Source organism: Juglans microcarpa x Juglans regia, chromosome 4D, assembly GCF_004785595.1.
Source record: "Juglans microcarpa x Juglans regia isolate MS1-56 chromosome 4D, Jm3101_v1.0, whole genome shotgun sequence".
In the NCBI taxonomy this organism is placed as follows: Eukaryota; Viridiplantae; Streptophyta; class Magnoliopsida; order Fagales; family Juglandaceae; genus Juglans; species Juglans microcarpa x Juglans regia.
Genome location: NC_054600.1, coordinates 6,718,494 through 6,739,308, shown reverse-complemented (window position 1 = coordinate 6,739,308; position 20,815 = coordinate 6,718,494). Strand labels below are relative to the sequence as shown.

Genomic DNA, 20,815 nt, shown 5'->3' with positions numbered 1-20,815 from the left:
TTAGGGCATGTCCAATGTGTTGGACGTGGATTATTCCATATTTATCTATTTATATCATGTAAGCATCTGAAAGGAAGACATCGAATTACATCAAGAAATTTCTAAGTGTGGAGGCCTTGGCACCTCGAATAGGCGATATCTTTTACAATTTTAACTTTCAATTCCTGTGCTCAGAGCAAATAATCACAACTCCATTTCTCTCCTTTAACTTTCTGAAAAACCCATCACTCCAAGGGTGTACCAAACATTCCTCTAACACCTTTGCCACCTGGCATACCCATGACAACACTGGCACTCTAAAAGAAACAAACTTAACCACCCTTCTGCTCCTCTAAAAAAATGAAGGTCTTAGATTCGACATCAAACCCTTCTCTCACAAGATATAAGAAAAAAGAAATTAATCGAGAAACATACCAAACATCTAAGATGATCCAAACACCATTGGTCTTTAATTTCTTCTCCATAAATATAAATTAATTGGTTTTAGTAACTTTTTCCACTTGCATAGGTCTTCACAATTAAGAGGCCTCGCTAGCTTTGAGATACCTAGTGAAGTGATACTGGATCTGCCAATGATGGTCCTTCTTAGATGTTGTTAGAGCTGTTTGGAGAGCTGTTGATGGTAGGTTTTCAGTAGTTAATGTTGTTATCGAGGGTTGCTCTATAATGTGATGGAATAGGTGGAAACTTGAATCTTGATTTTATATTAATAGCAGACAGTATCATTATAAATTGATATTTTCTTAAGTCTAAATTTTCATGCTACAGAAGAACACCATAAAAGAAATTTATTAATATTTTCTTGGTTGAGTGTATGATTTATCATCTTTTTATCTAATCTCCAAGTATCAGAGAAGCATATTTGCCTAAATTCAGTATATTTTGTATTACATTTCTAAGTGTATTTATACACAACTTTACAAGAGGCTAATGAATCAAAAAGAATAAAAACCAGTTACAAGCACTTGAGAGAAATAACAACAAGATTGCCTACAATTGCTCTTGAGTGGTACTCTTTTGTGCAGCAATACCCTCTATGCTAATACGCCCCCTCGAGTCCAATGGTGTATCAATCATATTGAGACTTGTCCTAAAGGTAAAAAAAAAAAAAAAAAAAAAAATTCAGCCACTAATAGCTTTGTAAAGACATATGCAAGTTGATCCTTTGAACTAATGAAGGAAACACTAAGTGTCTTGGCAGCAACTCTATCTCTTATAAAGTGAAAGTCAATATCCATATGCTTTGCCCTTGAATGGTAAACGGGATTGGCAACCAAATAGGTAGCTCTAATATTGTCACACCATAATAGTGGAGCTTGAGAAAGAGGCAAATCGAGTTTGCATATGAGAGTTTGAAGCCAAATAAGTTCTGCTGCAGATGAAGCTACTGATTTATACTCGCCTTCTGTGCTTGACCGTGCAACTGTCTATTGCTTCTTTAAGCTCCATGAAATTAGATGTTACTTGGGAAGATGCAAAATATGCCCGTGGATCTACGATTATCGAGGCATCCAGCCCAATCAGCATCTGAATAAGCTTGCAACTGGAAAGATGACTTGGATGAGAAGAAGAGACCATGATTGATGGTAGCTTTTAGATAGCGCAGAATTCTCTTTACTGCACTCCAATGTGGTAGTTTGGGTGAGTGCATGAATTGGCACACCTTATTAACCGCAAAGGAGATATTTGGCATGGTTAGAGACAGATATTGTAATCCACCAACAATGCTTTGAAAGAGTATAACATCCTTAAAACCAGGTGAGTCAAAATTTGATGATTTTAACGAAGTAGCCATAGGTGAAGTCATCGGCTTGGCATGCAACATTTTGCTGCCAATAAGCCATCATGCAAATAGTTAATTTCCAACCCAAGAAAATAGGACTAGGGTCCCAAGTCCTTAATAGGAAAGTGCTCAAGTCACAAATGAGAGTGTCAATGGCAGATGTAACAAAAGAAGTGATTATGAAATCATCGACATAAACTAAGAGGTATATTCGAAGATCACCATTACTTAGAATGAATAGATATGGATTAGCTTGAGAGGCTTTAAAGCCATAGTCAAGAAGCCAAGAACTTAACTGGGCAAACCATGCCCGTGGTGCCTGCTTGAAGCCATAGATGGCTCTATGCAGTTAACAAACATAAGTGGGATGCAGTGGATTGATGAAACCTTGAGGTTGTTGCATGTATACCTTATCAATTAAAGTTCTATGGAGGAAAAAATTTTGTATGTTGATCTGGCGCAAAGGCCACCCACAAGCAACAGCTATGGACAGGATCGACATAATTGTGGGGGACTTCACCACAGGATTGAATGTCTCGTGAAAATCTATTCTTGGCTGTTAATGGTAGCCTTTGGCTACCAGTCGAGCCTTCCGACGTTCAATGGAGCTGTCGGCATGGAGTTTGGTTTGATAGACCCGCCTGCATCCAAGAACATTAGAGGAAGGATTATGAGGTACTAAGGTCCATGTTTTGTTTTGAATCAAGGCATTGTACTCATGGGTCATGGCTTCATGCCATTCCAACAGTCTGGAGGTCGCCGAGTAACTGGTAGGGATTTCTGGAACTTGTACAGTGGTAGTGAGACATTACCGATGGGGGTAGGGCATGGTACCATCCATATGAATGCAAGGATGAGAGGAATTTGTTTGAGCTTTTGTAATGATCGGAGAACGTGGTGGATTCAGGATAGGAGGAGCAGTGGATGTGTTTTGAGGAGAAGAAATTGTTGTAGGGGAAGAACTGATAACAGGGAATCAGGAAGAAAAAGAAGAAGCATTTGGGAAGAAAGATGCAATGGGCCTTGGCCAAGGATTGACAGTGGGAGAATAGGTAATTGGGCCACAAGTGAAGGTTGCCCAGGAGAATAAGAGATGGGCCGTGATTTCGAATAAGGAAAAGATTCCTCATGAAAGATAACCTCCCGTGAGATATAAAGCCTATGAGTTTTGAGATCCAAGCACTTATACCCTTTATGTGAGGAACTATAGCCCAGAAAGATACAAGAAGTTGAACAGTAATTGAATTTATGTTTGTTGGAGGGACACAAATTAGGCCAACATTCATATTCAAAAACCTTTAAAAAATGATAGTCTGGGACATCATGATAAAATTAAAAAAGGGATATCTATTTTTGAGAGTTGGGGAAAGCAGTAGACTAATGAGGTAAACTGTCATCTCAAAGACTTCGGCTCAAAAAGTAAATGGGAGAAAGGCATGGGCCAAACGGGCGAGCTTAGTTTCAACAATATGTCTATGTTTTCTTTCAAAAAGCCTATTTTGTTGATGGGTATGTGGACATGAAAAATGGTGACGGATACCAAGTTTTTGGCACAACGGAGTGAGAGTTTAAATTCACTACCTCCATCAGTTTGTAAGGTGATGAGTTTAGTATTGAATAGTCTATCAACATAAGGTAAAAAAGTAGAAAAAAATATTGAGAACATCATATTTAAATTTCAAACGAAAAAACCAAGTAAACTGTGTAAACTAATCAACAAAAGAAATATAGTACTTGTATCCATTACAAGAAACATAAGAGGCTCGGGTCAGCATAAATTAATTCTAAGGGCTTAGTAGAAGAAGCCCGACTATTGGGGAAGGGGAATTGATGACTTTTGGCTAAGGGACACTCAGTACATTTGAAGTTGATGGTTGTGGGAGAAACCTTCAAATAGTTGTTATGCAAGATGCGAGAAACAAGAGTGAGGGAGGGATGGCCTATCGACGATGCCACTGAGCAATAGAGGTTCTCTCGCCTAGATGAGCAGATGGTGATGAGGAAGAGGCCAACGCAAAGGGGAAAACATAGAGGCCGTCACGGGTGGGTCCGGTGAGGAGGAGCTTCCCCATCGAGGTGTCATTCACAGAAAAGTGAGAGCCAAGAAACTCAAAATAACAAGAGTTGTCACTGAAGAATTTAGAAACGGAGACCAATTTTTTGGTGATTTTTCGAAAAGTGGAAGAAAGAGAGGAGTCACCAATGTTTTGTATGGGAAGTCCTGAACCATCAGCCACTCGGATCTGTTCACCACCATTGTACAACTCTCAGAAGAGGTTTAAATTGGTTAAGTCATGGGTGATGTGGTGCGTTGCAGCAGAATCTGGGTACCATGTGGAGTCGAAGAAGGTGCTTGGACTTGTAAAATTTGCAAAGAGTGGGGAGCCTCATACTGATAAGAGTGGTCAAACCAATGGCGACATTGTAAGGCTACATGGCCTGATTTCTGACACACTTGGCATGTTGAACGTTGATTGTTAAAGTGTTGCAGATTTGTAGTTGCAGTAGTGGAGGAATGTCTAGCACCACGAGCAAAGTAGTTTAACCTTCCTCTTCCACTACGGCCATTTCGACCACCACGAGTGAAGCTTCTACCACATTGATCACGACCATTAGCAGTAGTAAAGTGAACTATAGGCTCAAGGGAAGAGGTAGTACTCTTTGCATTGTGTCAAATTCGACTTTCATGAACAAGCAACAATTGATAAAGCTCATGAGAAGAAATGGGCTCAGTCCGTGTAATGACAAATGTAATAAAGGGTTCATATGCAGAACCAAGGCTGGTAGGAAGATAAGTGACAAACTCTTGATTGGGTAAGGGATTACCATTTGCAGCTAGGATATCTGCAAGGGACCGTACCTTCCCAAAATAATCTGTAATTGTTTGATCTCCTCGTGTGAAGTTAGCAAGTTGAAATCTGACCTGAAACTGCTTTGCTTGTGAATGAGAGGCAAGCAAGGAAGCCAGTGAAAGCCAAAGCTCACAAGAGGTGTTGGCAGAAAGGACATGACCGATTACAGATTCAAAGAGGGAGGAAAATAAAATGCTAAGGACCAGTTGATCTGTACGTTTCCAAGAAGAAAAATTTGGGTGAGTGGGTAAAAATTTAGTAGGACAAGAGAGGGTGCCATCGACATATTGATAGAGGTCTTGGCCTCGAAGGTAAGCACTAATTTGCACTTTCCATAATAGATAATTTTCTGTAATAAGTTTAGTAGTAACAATATGAGAAAAGGAAGAGACAATGGAGGAATTTGGGGAAGGGAGGGAGGAAGGGAGATGCTAACGCCATGGATCAGAGGGACTGTGAGTCGCAATGCTCTGTTACCATATCAAAGAAGTATATTTGCCTGCATTTAGTATATTTTGTATTGCATTTCTGAGTATATTTTTGCACTACTTTACAAGAGGCAAAGGAATCAAAAGGAGAATAAAAAACAGTTACAAGCACTTGAGAGAAATAACAACAAAATTGCTTACGGTTGCTCTTGAGTGGTACTCTGCTGTGCAGCAGTACCCTCTATGCTAATACCAAGAACTTCCAATGCACTCATATTATAACAAATGGAGTATTACCTCTGGCATTTAGTTATCACTGTTGAGCACAGAATGGTTAATAAGCTTAACTATCCTTTGGACTTTAATGATTTTACTCCGAACAGTTGGGCCTGGTGGAAGTCCAAATGAGAATGGAGAAACTACGATTGATGCTCTGGTCATGGATTGGGTAACAACCATTTTCATGTTTGATGATTTTGCCATCCATTATCGTTCTCTCCATTGTAGCATGTTTCTCGGTGCACAATAGAAATGACCATCTATCATGTGTCAGCTAAGGACACACATAGGTGACAATGGAGGTTGGAGCTGTCGCTGCTTTAAGGTACGTGAAGGACGGCATCAGAGCTGCTAGATTAGTAATGCAGCATACTAAACACACTTTGCTTGTTGGAGAGCAAGCCTCTGCATTTGCTTTATCAATGTGTCTCCCGGGACCCACAAACCTTAGTTCATCCGAGTCTTTGGGGAAGTGGAGTAAATGGAAGGAAAATCGCTGCCAACCTAATTTTAGGCAAAATGTTGTACCTATCAATAGTTGTGGTCCATATCATCCAAGGGATTCTCTTGGCCTAACTAAAGGGGCATGTTCCAAAGCCAAGCTTATGGAAACCATTGAATTTAGATCATCCCTCGTTGGTCTTCACAACCATGACACTATAGCAATGGCTGTCATTGATAGAGTAAGTTGTTGATGAAAGCATTGTTCCATTAATTATATTCACTAAATTTAAGTGAAATTCTTGTTTCTTGCATAGATGGGGCACCTTGCCGTTGGTACATCGACTAATGGAGCAACATATAAGATCCCTGGCAAGTAAGTTTGACTTGAGGCCTTACAACCATTGGAGTTGATCTGATTATACAAAAGAACCATATTAAACCAGTGATCTTGCTGATGTTGTTGTGATTTAATTGGTAAAACACAATTCTAAACATTAATATGTCGAGATGCAAAGGCCCTCGGCAAAAAGTTTCCTGCAAGTGCACCTCAGGTAATCTAAGAAGAAACTCCCCCAGTCCAATGGCCTCTAAAAACTATTTGCACTCGAGGGTTCAAACATTAGACCTAGATGGAGCATACCACCAAGAACAAGACTCTTGCCACTTGAGCCGGCCCCTAGGGGTTCTATGTTAATGTTCTTTTCAGTCATTCTTTGGCAATTCATCATTTTTAGGTCGTTGTGGAGTCTGAACACATTCTTAAACACTTAACATTTTGTCATGTGACAATGCCAAGTGGCTCTTTTAGTTCTTACTACAAGAAAATTGCTTATTTGTGGCCAGTTAATTCCAGCGAAATGACTATTTACAGCCAAAATGAGTTTGTTTTGGTCACAAATAGTCTTTTTGCTGCAATTAAATGGTTACAAAAACCTATTTTTCTTGTAGTGTCTGATTGGGAATACTCTTTCTTAACCACATGCCATGCTAACTGAAAAATTGACCATATGACTAGTGAAAATGAGTTTGTCAAAAAATTAATTTTGTTCAGAAAGGAAGTAAATATTAATGTGTATGGTATATAAGGTGCTCTAATGAAACAAATATTCTTTGGTACAACTTTTATGTGCCAGTGTGATTGCAGCATGCAAGATCTTATATGCCATTGTGATTGCAACAACTCAACCTTTCATTAATCCCTTTAGATAACCATTTTTTCCAGAGTAATGATAAATAACTAGCCGTCAGATGCTAGAAGCAGAGCATGGCTTGACTCTGACCATCCCATATTTCATGCAGTATATAATGTTTCATATTGTAGGTTGAGGTAGAAAGCTAAAAAGGTTCAAATAGGTGTTGGTTGTTGGTTGGGAGTTTAACGTGTCTCTGTAATTTTGTTCAAGGTTGCTTGAAATGCCATACCCTTACTTGGCCTCTTATCAATGAAAAGTGTGATGGTTTGAAAGATAGAGTGGCGCGGGGTATGTAGGAAATAAGATAAATCTGATGCAGAAAACAGCAAGAACAATTATATAGAACATGAACAACTTAATAAACAGTAACTTATTGACGTAAATTAACAAATTATTGCACTACGTTTTCTCATAGCAATGAATCAGATGCAATAAGAGTTGACGGTACACTTTATAGGCTTTTGGAGATGAGTGATGAAAACTATTCCGTCCTGCAGGGTAGGTGATGGACCCATTGCAGGATCTTCAGCATATTCTGATGACGAAATTTTGCGAAATTGGTGCATGTGAGTGGCATTATGATGCGCTTCCTTCCATGCAGTGGCGGAACCAGCAGTTTTTTTTTTAGGGAGAGCTAACTTTTCTATGGTGTAATACGTTTATGTAAAATAAAAAAGAGATGGAAATTTCAGAAAATATAACTATATATAAAACTAGATCTCCATAATTTGCTACATATGCGTAAAAATAAAATTCTAAAAACATAACTTAATATACGTGTAACACCCCAATGTTCCTGGAAGTCCAGAGAGTTAGCTCTTAATACTTAATATCAACTCCAATACTACAACTATAAAATCAGAAAATTTCACAAATTATTAATTCATTTGCCCAACCTAAATATCCATGTTTCTTTATAAGGACAACAAATAATTTCTCAATAAAATAAATTAAAAACTCTCCAAGACTCCAAAGACTCGAAAATATCATTAACTTATCATATCAAAATAATCGAAAATAATCAATTTACTAACTATGACTCTCAAATTAATACTTGTACCATCGGACACTTATTCCTCTACGAGCATCAAACATCTTTAACAATGTCTATTCTTGCTCTCCAGCAAAACCATCAAGATTATTTGAAAAATATTTGGAGATAAGGAATGAGTTATCAACAACTCAGTACGCAAAGAACATATACTAGTATGCAAACATGAGCATTTACAGAGTTCATAATGCAAAATAAAACACTTTTTATTCTCAGAATGCAGAATCAGAACATGTTATCAAAAATATTATAGCAAAAGTTCAAAAATATTCATAATCAAAATCCTTTTGGCATGGTATAAACCGAAACATCACATCTTATCTTATCATATCATAACAGAACAAAGATCATGTTTAACCCCCGTGATAAGGTTGTGCAAATCCTTGCGACCAACCAAGTAGAAACAGAATGTGAATCTTCAAAAGTACTTTGGCATAACATATATGATTCTTCTTCATCATCATCATATGAGAGCATCATATTATAACAGATGTCATGTTTAACCCCCGTGGTTAGGTTGTGCATCTACGGATAACCAAGCAGATGCATATCAGAATTGAAACAGAGTACCATTATTCTTTCCCGTGGGGGCCATATCATATCAAAACAGAAGCCATGTGAAACCCCCGTGGTAGGGTCTCTAACTGAACGGAGCAAAAACGAAATTAGATACATAACCAAATAGTCATACCAAACGTTTTTCAGATGCCACATCTTATCAAAACAGAGTACTGAACAGAATCAGATCACAAAAATATAAGTTATGCACAAATTTTCATATTCTTCATATTCGCTCTTTTTGCATAGTTCAGAAACATAATGTCAAAAATAAGTTCATGTATACACCAGTCATGACAGAAAATACTTTCTTCTTGTACAAAATTTCATGAGTAATGTAAAACAAATAACTAAGGTTATTTCAAATTTATTTTCATAACAAAGCATGCATGTTTTTCATAAAATCAACCCCAAATCATTTTATTTTACGCAAAGTATAGCATAGGAACTCCGCTTACCAGAACTTCTTAGCTTTTCAGAAATTTTTCGCAACAATGTTGAACCAAAATCAATCATCACCTATAAAATTGTTATGTAATTTCTATATATTTTCAATTTGAACACGTACTTCGTAATTCAAACCCGAGATATTAAAAAAAAAAAATCTCTATTCTCCTAATAACTAAAATCCTCGAAATCCTCTAAAGTATCTTCTCTCCCCAAAATATACAAGGCTCAATACCGAAAATACACACCAACCCATTTCGATATGCACAGCCCATTGTACAATCAAGCCCAACACAATAACATAAGTTCATAATACACGAGTTCAGGCTCATGACTGGAAGTGCAAGATTGTAACTACAAACTAAACTTCTCTTCCATCTAGTATCTACTCAAGAACCTATAGCAAAATCCATTTAGTTACAAAACCATACAATGGTGGGCTTACCGAGATTAGCAACGAGCGGCGGCTAGTGACTGGGCTAGCCGACAGCGTACTCTGGGAGTGAGAAAAAAATTTTACGGCAGAGGGAGAGAGTAAGCCCAGAGAGGGAAACCAAGTGATGAGAGAAAGAGAGTCCGAGAGTGGTGAGAGAGAACAAATAGGAGACCGTGGACACAGCGTGAGCTTACCGAGTGAGAGCGGCAGCTTGGGGTGGCGTGAGGTGCCGGGCGTCACTTTCTGTGCAGTGTGATGACGACGAGGTGGGGTTGGACAGGTGGTTCACGGTGAGAAACACTTCCCTGTTTCGGTGTGGTGCAAACAGAGCACCCCATCTAGATTTTTTGGTGGTTGGACACGGTGGCGTGGGCAACTTTATGGAGGTGGTTGCCATGCATGGAGCTTGTGTAATGGCTATCACACGGTGGTTTTGAGTGGTTCCAGTCTTTGCGCGGAGCTAGGCAGCGACTACCCTTTGGTGGTTTTCTGCTATCACGTTGCTTTGGTTGCATGAGTTTCCTGGACGTGGACTGTGTTGCATTGTGGTGCAGTGGTGATCGAGTGTAGTGGAGGCTTATCACAGCATGGAGGGTTGTTTTGTAGTGCTTGGCCTTGAGGTCGGACTGGCTGAGTTGCCATGCACGGAATTCCAAGGGGGCTACAGCTTTCTGAAGTTAAAGCAGGGGCTGCTTTAACCTAGGACTTGATGAGGCGACGAGTGCATTAAGGTGTATAAGAGCACTTGCATCGGTCTCGTTCAAATGAAAGAATTTCTAAAATTTGATGAATCAAGGGTATAAAACGCTGATATTGAATTCGGTAAACATCAAAACTCAAGCTTTGAGTTACAGGAAATTTATTTTCATCTTCATATTTGAAGACTCACTATTCATAATCTATCCGATTATTTTATTACAAAATCACTTCTTTCAACTGCTCTTCCCCTTTTCGCCCGTAATTCCGTTTCTTTCTTCCTCTCCCTTTCTTCCTCTCCCGCATCCCTTTCTCCCATTTCTTTCACCAGTGAATTTGAAAAAAATTTCCTTTCTTCCTTTCAATTTTTCCTCTCCATTTTCTCTCTTCCCTTTCTCTTTCTCTCTTTTTCTCTCTTCCCTCTAAAGACCGACGCTACCCTATTTCTCTATTTTTTTTTCCCTCTATAGAAATTTAAGCTCCAAACCCCAAATCTTTGGTTCTTCACCGAGTCTTGGCTTTGAGGTAACAACGACTTTGAGGTAAATCTTTGGGATTTGTTTGGTTCCTTAATCTCTTTCTATGGTGTTTTGTTGTTCTAGTTTCCATAAATAAAATTTTTAGATTTTTCTTATATAATTTTGTGTTTTTATGTAACATTGTGTGGAAAATGAAATGAAGACGACCTAGAATGGAGTGTGGTACAGAAAATGAAAAGAGGAAAAAAAAAACTCACCCTCGGAGCAACAAGTAGTACTGGTCTTGGCTTACTTTCTCTGTAACAGTTTTTTTAGGGTTTTTTCCTTTTATTACTTTGTTGATTTGGGTCTGTTATGATGAAAATGTTTGAATGGAAGAATCTTTGATAGATCTGGGTTTTTTTTTTTTTTTTTTTTTGTTATTTTGTTAAACATGGGGATAAAGTATATGTTGTTAAACATAGGTATAAACACAAGGTTTTTTTGTTATTTAGCTATCTGAACTCTTTTATGCCATTATGTTCTGTTGATGACTGGGTGGAGCACATTCGTGAACCGCAAGAAGCTAGTTGCATGGGACTCGGTTGTGTTCTTGAGAGCTGAAAATGGTGATCTTTGTATCTTTACATTTTCACATGTTTCTCTCTGCCTAACAGAAACCATATACTTAATTTTATTGGCATTAGCTATTTATGAGTTGGTGTACACATACAACAGTCACTATAATACTACGTATTTTTATAATAATGTGTTTAGTATGCCAGTAAACAAGCTTGTAAGTAAAAGTTTTCTAGCTTTATATCCTGCATTTTCTCTAATCCACCATAGGAAATTTTTGTAAATTAAAGTTAGAAGTCTTCTTGTGTTCATAACTTTTAAACCCTCCCCATTCCCATCTATTGTAAATATGATGGGGTTGGTTTCCCACTTCTCGTTCCTTTGTATAGATGATTTGGCTAAAAAAGATGAAGCCTTTTTTTGTGTTTGACATAGACTGAACTTGTATATGTGCCTCTGGACTTGCTGTGTAACTAAAATTGCTGATATGTAACTGAATTTGATAAAATTATTTGGGTACTGCTACTGAAGTGTAAAACTGCTACACAAATGTTGATCAGGTTCATGAATGAAGAACCATTGGAGGTTCTGATGTTGAAAGCTTATATTCTGAAGATATTGCTCGAGTTGGAGTAAACCAATGGCTATCTAATTTGATGGACATAGCATAGTATTGGTTTATATGTTTGGAGTAAGTCAAAACACTACCAGAATTGACATGGTTGTCAATACCAAGGATGTATATGTGATAGATCAAACTCTACTGGAGTAATTTCTGCATGTTCATCCATCAATAATCATATGTTCATTCAACAATAATCATATGTCAATACCAATGATTGCTCGAGAGAGAAGATGCTTATTATTTATTTTGTGTGATGGCAGCAACTTGAGTTAGCTAGATTTATAGAGATATGCAGCAGACTACTAGTTTTGGTTTGAAAATTAGTTTGTGAAATGTGTTTGTTGAATAATTAGGTTGAGAAAAAAATAGTTGAGAAACAATAATTTAAGTATCAAATTAAATTATTAATGTACATATGGTTAGTGTAATTGCAAAATATGAAAAAAAAATTAAAAATATTATTATTAAAAAAATAATATTATATTATTACTTTGATGAATTCAATAGTTAATCTACTGTGGGGTTATGGATAGAGAGGTTTTGAATTTATGAAAAACATATAATTTTCATCAAATTTTGAAAATAGTTTTAATGAAGTCAATGCTAATGCTCTAAGGTGTATATATATAGGTGATTGAGAACCAAACGAAAGAAAATATACTTGCATGTGCATGGGAGTGGAGTCGTGCGGGGTGAGGAAAACTAATCATAAACTGAGTTGGTTTTCACGGTTTAAAGCAAACGGGTGTGGGCCTTGGGTTTTGGGCGTACGAAATTTGAACTTTTTCAGTGGATTATAGGCCTTGACCCAACCTCTAAAAAATAAAACAACTTGCCTCATAAAAATATCTCAAGTGGGCTCCTTATACATCTCAACCTTTGGAAAAATAAAAAAATTATAGAACGTGCCTTGCCCTGGGTTTGGTGCTGAACCTAGGTGTTACAATACATTTCAGATTTATGATGATAATATTTCATGAAATAATATTCATCCATGATTATTTTTGTAAGGAAATATTTAGAATTTTTTTTTTTTACTAAATCTATCAAGTGATCTTTTAGAAAGCAATCTTTCATTCTAATATGTAATCTTTTAGGAGGTAATCCAGTTTTTAAGTTTCATGTAAATCTAGATATTTTCGTATCACATGAAACATATAATAATATAATTGAGACCTTAAATAAATTTTTTCTTGCTCAATGAAGTCTAGAGAATGAAACCTCTCAACTACTTTTCATATAAATCCTCAACTTTAAATAATTTTTCTTGTATTTTCACTTTGAAATCCATATTAACAAGTCTAATGTTGTATAACAAAAAACTTAGGAATACATATTAATAAATTTATTATTTCTTCTAAACTTAGTTTAAATTAATCTTAGTGAGGCCATATTCTTGAAAATAGATAATATTATACAAAATTTTGGGAAAAAAAAAATTGGAGAGAGGCATTTATAGGTATATTGAAATTTCAGCGGCCTTTCACTACACGCCTGTTTTTATTTTTTTATCTTTTTATTTTATTTTATTTTATTTTCCCTTAGCAGATGTGTGGTGTAGTGCTACTGAGTAGAAGAACTATGATGTCCTATTTTCCGGTCTGTTTTTTAGTCTCAAGAAATCCTCCCATTTAAATAAGAATGGGAAGCATGCTGGTGCTTGTACTTCCATGGTATTGATGATATGGCCAGTCTTCAGCAAAAAATTTATTTATTTTTTGATTATTTTTTCATGTTTACTGTTGAATGAGAGTAATTTAACCTTTTATATCAGAATTTTTTTAACTTTAGACAATCTCACGCATGGCTCATGAGATGTTAGGCAGAAGTAGACAGAGAGCCAACAGGTAAATGCATTGTAAATACATGTCTCGTAACTATTTGAGTATTAGAAGGTCGAGAATCCTTGATAGGCAAGAAGGCTAATACATGGACAAAGAAGAAAAAGAGACAATAATTAAGTAAAAACAAGGGCAGTAATAAGATCATTCAGGACAAGTGGAGTTATTACTCTTGAGCCTGTATTACATATCTGCATGGCCGAGACCAACTTCCTACATCTACGATGTCATGATCTGATACTTGTCGTGAGAGCATGTTTTTGTTGTTGCCTGCTCTATGTGGTGTCCCATGTTTGACTTGCTATAGTTGGTGCTCAACTTGCATTTTTTTTTTCTTTTATGAAACAAGTGTTTTTGGTGAAACAATTATTATCAAACAGGATAATTCATGGGGTTTCCTAAGCATTCTGAAATGATTATTTTTCACTTGGTCCATCTAAGATTAGGCCTTGTTTGGTTACACATTCTATCTCATCTCATCTAATGATTATAACTTTTCTAAACTTTCATACAAAATACAATAACATTCAACATTTTCAAATTTCAAAACAAAAATAATATTAAAAATATATATTCTAACAATATTTTATTCAATTTTTAACTTTTATCTCATCTCATATATATAACCAAACGAGAACTACACCTTTTTGTAACCGTCCATTGCTTCCATGAATCCTTGGTGTCCTATAAACACTCCGCACACAGATATAAATTCCCCAAATTAGTATTTAGTAATCAGAAATCCAAATTAATTATAAGTGAATTTAACAACACAAGCACGCGTTTAAAACCCTCCCCTCACCCAAATGACCTAAAATGAGAATCCATGTAGACTAAGTGCAATTCTTCCATTTTCAGTCGGAATCAGAATCAGGATTCATTGAGGATCTCACTACCCTGCGCATATTTTCATGATTTCCAGCGTCGTCTTCATCTTCATCTTCTTTCTTCTCACTAATAATACCTGTAATAATGATTGTTGAGACTCTTGTCATGCGCTAAAAAACGCTAAACATGCCAGACAAAAGCATTTACCTTTCTTTATTAGTAGCACTTCCATTGTCTTTGTGGTGAAATCATCTTTTCCTCCCAGATCTTGAAATCCAACCAGCCTATCAACTGCGATTCCTTTCCTGAGTAAAAATTGTGACAAGAATGTCTTGATGCATAAGCTTGAACTTAGATCTGAAGGTCATATAGTTTCATATAGGCATATCAGCACTGCCAACCTTAGGCTAACAATCATTGAGCTATCATTATCTGGGCTAAGCTCCAGGAAAATAACACCAATTGTTCATCCTTATTGTTTTCAAGAAATAAACTAAAAGAAGTCCAGAATAACACAGAGATCTATTTTTAAAATTCCAACTTCTTTTGACTTATCCTCTTTCAAAATTACCAAATCGGACAGTACTGACATGTCTCTAGCTTCTACAAGGAACAGAACATTTAAAAGACAACAGATATGCCCTCACCTGAACAATATGACACAAGGCAAAGTCTTGACTCCTAGTTTCGCAATGAAGAAGGGTGCATTCTGCATTTCATTTCAGTAATGTATCTAAGTATGCATCTTGATTTTTTTATTAGGTCAGACTTTTGCAACAATTGAATCTTCAAATTCCAATGTTGGGATCAAGTATACTCAAAAGAGAAAACACAAAAAAAAGTTCTTTCTTGCAACATATTTACACAAACTAATGTATACAGACCTCTGCATCCACCTTGATGAACTTTGTACCAATGTGCCTTGGTGCTAGGGACTTCAAATGCTTATCCATTATCCTACACAGATCCCTTTGGTATGAGCACATGAACTTTCAATTCATATATTCAAGTACATGATCATGTGCATCTATTTTGGGGGAGGGGAGGGAGACAGAGAGAGAGAATATAAGATTAAACTAAATGTTTTACTTGCAGCGATAGAACTCCTGATGATAGAAATGACAAATCACTTTTTCACTACTGGTAACTTCACCCAAGAAATCCCCCTCAGTAATCTCCCTGTATTCTCCATGCCCTTGCCTTTTTAATGCTTCCCGCTTCTCAGCTTCTTTCTATTCAAATGAATTCTATCATAAATACTTACTAATTACAATATACTTCCGCCAAATCAATTTATCAAAGTACATCCAAGAAAATTTAAAAAAACATCAAAACTCTAACCTTGAGAGCTGCAAATCGATCTGCATGCAATTTTTCCAGCTCCGGGTCCTAATATCACCCGATGCAAGTACACCGCATAAATAGAAACAAGTGCATTAATTACCAGATGGATTAAATAGAAGCACTATCAAACTTACATCCATCAACTCATCAAGGTCGACCTCCTGGTTGAAAGAACTTGATGCCTGTGGCTTCCCTTGAGCAAGCAACTCCTATAAGATACCAGACCACATTAGACAACAAACAACAATCAACATACCATTCAATGTGGCTTGCAAACTAATGCAATTAAACAATATATTTTTAATCAGTTGCTTAAAAAGCATACCCGCTTTCATGCAACTCGGGAGGAAAGTAATATAACCTAGTAAACCCATCATTTACTGTCATCTAAGCTAACCACTACTCAGCCCGCTTCAACCAAAAGAGAGTTATAGTACAGCGGAAATTTGCATAATCCCAAAAACAAAAACTCTATATTCAGCAGGGAAATAAACAGGCTTAATTTACATGGGGGTAGAGTATCAATGATGGTCTCATCACATTTCTTTATTTGCAAAAACTACAAAAACCCATCATTGGAACATAACATACTAACATAAAATTACATAATAAAAAGAAGGGTATAGTTGATAAACTTCCACTTCAAAAATTCAATTTAAAGATGACAGAATGGATTATAAACGATATGGGAGATGAAAAAAATAATCAAGAGAAAAACCTTCTGATAATCACGAGCAGCAGCTGCCATCACATTTCCAAATGCTAAGTTAGACAGAGTTGATTTCACTGAATCTGGATCCATCTGTTTCCTCTTTCCTTTATATCTGAAAGATTTAAACTATATTGTATTGCTTTCAAATGAAACTTGTAACATAAAAAAATTAAGAAATAAAATTCAAGAACATTTTTAAGGTGCAAAGTTAGGAAACTGACTAATTAATCTGTTCCATAAAATCTTTGATCAGCAAATTCTCTTGAAATGTTCAAGGGAAGTCGTGCATAATGATCTACATATAGTTAGGATTTTATTAGATCATTCAGAGACTCCAAAAGTGAAATAGTGTTTCCCGCAATGTTCACTCGAGTCAAGGTCAAGCTAAAGTCAAACTAATTTTATGTTTAGTTGTTCGATTGGTTCGATGCCGAGCTGTTTTGACCAAGTAAAAGTTAAAATTTGAAGATTCTTGTAAAATATAAATTTGTAGAGAACTGAGTTAGCTTTCCAATGCTACCAGAATCATCTCAACCCAATGTCAGATCAAAAAAAGGATGCAAATCTCTACCTATTTAATTATATCAATTTCATAGCCATTTTATTGCTAGAATTTGTTCCGAGATTCTTATCAAAATAGTATTAATATCTTACGTGGTAGTGGTAGGAAAGTTCAAATAACAGAAAGAAAAATAAGGCCAAGAAATAAGAGGTAAATTGTATATTACAACAAACAAGATTTAGGGAAGATAATTGTCAAAATTAGAAAGTAACAAACCCTAAACAATTGATTAATTATGACTTAATGAACATCCATCTATTTTTGTGAAGTGTTCCCACACCGTTGATGGGTCCTTACTTGCCTTCCTTTTGAGAGGGAGACTGGTGTTACTATTACTAGATAATTTAACGTTTGAAGGTAAAGGAGTAATTATCTCATCGTCTCTTAAATTTGTAGGAGTGCCACTTCTGAAGCAATCCATGATATGAATTGACATATAATTCTCACATAAAAACATGAGAAAATATAAAAACTCAGCAACACTATACCAATAAGATTTCAACAAATAGATAGGACATGTGCATGCATTATCTAAGATCATATGCCTAGAACCCAGCAAAACAAATACATAACAGTTTACACATATTTATCCCTAAATTGGTGAATTTATCATTTTTCAACCAAATGTGGGAAATGAACTAAAAAATATCATGGTTTTGGTTTGTCCAAGATAGAAACAAGGGGCTCAAAAGAAACTTGCACTAGTTGTTAACTGCCTCTCATACCTTTTTTTTTTTTTTTTTTTTTTTTTTGTCAAAAGAAACTGTCTCTTATACTTATTTCCAATTAGGCCTTCTGCTATTCCAAATTTTGTAATATTATTCATAGAGGTTTTAGTGGGATTTGATCCTATAATTACATGTAAATCTTTATGACCGCACACTGTTTTATAAAGGTGTCAAGATTTCTATCTTCATCTTCTTGATTGGACCAAGTTTGTTTCTAACATAAGAGCAGCAATGCACACACTTAAAATATGAGTCACTACCATGTATATCATTCAATCAAGTCGTTTTAGAAATGCCCATGTTTTTTCTAAGTTAATACTTGTATCAGTGACAAACTTTCAGAGGGGCTTTAATTTGAAGGGGATAAATGTTATCTGAAAAAATGGATAAAACTACTTATAAAAAAAAAAAAGGATAAAACTAATAATTTCATAGCAGGGCTAGTAGGCCCAGTACCCTTAGATTGTTTTCCCTTTCTCCCTTTTACGTGCCTTCATACTTGCAAAATCCAACAAATTTATACCAGCATTCATGCTTACAGAATCCAACAAATAAAGCAATTTTCAATCTTAACAAGTTGTAGGGATATGATTATAATGATTCAAAGGGCACAACGATTCGGGTCTGAGGCCTTTAGTGATTGGTTCGCCTCTTCTCAAGAGCTTTAATAAATACAAGTCAGTTTTAATTGATAGTGACTTGAATTAGAATTTCCATATTCACTGAATGTCACTTTTGACCTTCTGATCCTCCTAACAAGAGCAACTTCAGTCTTCAATTGTATCAGAGATATAACTATTAAGACCACTTTTTCTCCACAACACCTTGTGGCCCTAATTCTGGTCTCACTTCAAAACATGATGCTGAAATACCAACTCTATGCTGACAGGAACTGATGCAAAATATAAATAAGAACTGCAAGGACAACTAAAAAATTACTAACTTGTTGTATAGGATATAAAAATTGGGATTTGGTTTCATGTAAATACATGAGCTGTAATAATTTAATTATTTTCTATAACATTTGGATATGAATTGGGTTCGATCTACTTAGCTCCAACTCTGCCAACACTATAAACAGATCTTAAATCTGGTCTAATTTGAATCAGGTTTGGATGTTTTGCCTGACCCAATTGACTAAAGCCAAACTTTTACTTCAGGCCCAGTTGCAATATTGGTCACAAGGAAATCATTGGGGAAGACTTAAAACAGGTCAAATTGGGACAAAAAGGGCATAATGTGGCATAATGCACTGTGATTATGTAATTTTATTGTTATTAATTGTACTAATAATTGAGCAGCGTGGTCTAGAAATGACAAGCACTGCAGCCCATTTTGTGTTCGGCTCAAAATGGGATTAATTGAAAACCGATTTCATCTGGTCTGTTTTCGGCTTTTGAAAACGAACTCAACCCACAATGCAGCGAGAAAAGTAGCTTACCGTGGACCGTGGATGGAGCTGGATTGCTATGGTGAGCTGCGAAGGAACGACTGCTTGGTGAGCTTCGAAGGAATGGCTGCTTGGTGGGCAGGAGAAGTCGGCAGACAGACAATACTCGGTTGCTTGGAGGCGCTATCGAGGAGAGAGAGAGAGAGAGACTTGGTTTCCTGCAGAAGTGATCGAGGGGACAGAGAGCGAGAGACGTCTAGGGTTTGCCGGTTTGGAATGGAGATATCAGATAAGCCCGGACGGCCTGCTCTTTCGCCCGTTAAGTTGCGGGTTGGATGATAAACCGTTATTTAGGAGTGGTTTGGATTCAGAATCGAGTTAAGATGAATTAAAGTGATTTATAAATAATAAAATAAAAATTAAATTATTTATTATATTTTGTATCGAAATTTGAGAAAATTTTTTTGGGACTTGAAAAGTTGAATTGTTTATTATATTTTGTGTGAAAATTTAGAAAAGTTGTAATGATGAGATGAGTTGAGGTGGGTTTTGAATGCAAACGAGGTCAGTTGAATCCGCATTTAACAGGTAGAAATGGACGGATTTATCGGGCAGGTCAGGCCATAGTGTTTTTTATAAAGAGCAATGTTACATAACCTTCTCAACCTCCACACACCATATTTTTTTAAATTTTTAAATTTTTTAATATTTTTTTAAAAAAATTTTGAATTTATTCTTTTTAAATTAATTCAATTCTTCTATTCATTATTCATATATTAAATATTTGATAAAAGAAAAAATAATAAAAATTAAAAAAAGTGTGGTGTATGGAGGTTGTGTAGATTTTTTCTTTTTTAAAAGGCCTATCTACCATGCGTGGTATTATTAAGGGTGGCAAATCCTGTTTTAGTGTCGTGTTCGTGTCGTATCAAATAGTGAACATTCGATTATATAAGTCAATTTAAACCCAACTCATTAAGTTAAACGTGTTAATTTAGATAATGGGTCGGGTCGGGTCGTGTCACCCATTTTGACCCGTTTAATAATTAATTAGAAATATGTTAACACGACACAATTCATTTAAACTTGTTTGTTTCATGTAAATGGATTGAACTAAAACACATAATTTATTTGACATAATTAATATAATTTCACATAAAAGTAAAAATATATATTTATTAGTAACCACAATATCTTAAAAAAGAAAAAATCTATTCATCATCCTAACTCCTATCATCCTCCCATCATCTCATGATGTAGCATTAGATGATAGGTTTACAAGTGAAATGTAATAAATAATTTCCAATCACCTAATGCCACATTATAGGATGATGAAAGAATGATGGAAGTTAGGATGATGAGTAGCAGTACTCCTTAAAAAATAGGCGAAATGATTGTTATGGAGTGATGTTTCATGTACAAGAAAGCTGCAGAATCAACGAATCATTTATTTCTACATTGTGATGTGGCTAAAGTGTTATAGGATAGTGTGTTTAGAACATCCAGACTGACCAGGGTTATGCCAAAATCAATGGTAGATTTACTCGCATGTTGGACTAGACTTCATATTTGCTCTCAAGT

General features: G+C 35.9%; 2 protein-coding genes across 4 annotated transcripts; one reads left to right on the top strand and one right to left on the bottom strand.

Moving 5' to 3' along the window:
* Positions 1-5,629: 5,629 nt before the first annotated feature.
* On the top strand, positions 5,630-7,549 carry LOC121260088 (probable isoaspartyl peptidase/L-asparaginase 3). The gene is made up of 3 exons (XM_041161941.1): positions 5,630-6,025; positions 6,101-6,159; positions 7,477-7,549. Exons 1-3 carry the CDS (start codon positions 5,639-5,641, stop codon positions 7,547-7,549), a joined length of 519 nt encoding a protein of 172 aa, XP_041017875.1. The 5' UTR covers positions 5,630-5,638.
* Positions 7,550-14,259: 6,710 nt separating this feature from the next.
* On the bottom strand, positions 14,260-19,566 carry LOC121260861 (thioredoxin domain-containing protein PLP3B-like). 3 transcript variants are annotated; one of them, XM_041162913.1, is made up of 9 exons: positions 19,286-19,566; positions 16,561-16,666; positions 15,977-16,051; positions 15,840-15,887; positions 15,588-15,730; positions 15,383-15,455; positions 15,146-15,207; positions 14,706-14,803; positions 14,260-14,634 (listed from the first exon to the last, which is right to left on the bottom strand). In XM_041162913.1, exons 2-9 carry the CDS (start codon positions 16,642-16,644, stop codon positions 14,525-14,527), a joined length of 693 nt encoding a protein of 230 aa, XP_041018847.1. In that variant the 5' UTR covers positions 16,645-16,666; positions 19,286-19,566; the 3' UTR covers positions 14,260-14,524. The 3 variants fall into 3 exon arrangements, with proteins under 3 accessions (XP_041018847.1, XP_041018849.1, XP_041018848.1); XM_041162915.1 differs by having other exon boundaries at positions 14,706-14,829; positions 19,286-19,553; XM_041162914.1 differs by having other exon boundaries at positions 16,561-16,680; positions 19,286-19,548.
* Between the last annotated feature and the right edge of the window lie 1,249 nt (positions 19,567-20,815).

Coding starts and splice junctions, on each gene's coding strand:
- LOC121260088 (XM_041161941.1), top strand. CDS start 5,639: ATGGAGGTTGGAGCTGTCGCTGCTTTAAGGTACGTGAAGGACGGCATC. Junction 6,026..6,100: donor CAATGGCTGTCATTGATAGA/GTAAGTTGTTGA, acceptor TTTCTTGCATAG/ATGGGGCACCTTGCCGTTGG. Junction 6,160..7,476: donor ACATATAAGATCCCTGGCAA/GTAAGTTTGACT, acceptor TCCGTCCTGCAG/GGTAGGTGATGGACCCATTG.
- LOC121260861 (XM_041162913.1), bottom strand. CDS start 16,644: ATGGATCCAGATTCAGTGAAATCAACTCTGTCTAACTTAGCATTTGGA. Junction 16,052..16,560: donor CTGCTCGTGATTATCAGAAG/GTTTTTCTCTTG, acceptor GGTATCTTATAG/GAGTTGCTTGCTCAAGGGAA. Junction 14,804..15,145: donor CCTTGTGTCATATTGTTCAG/GTGAGGGCATAT, acceptor ATTTTTACTCAG/GAAAGGAATCGCAGTTGATA.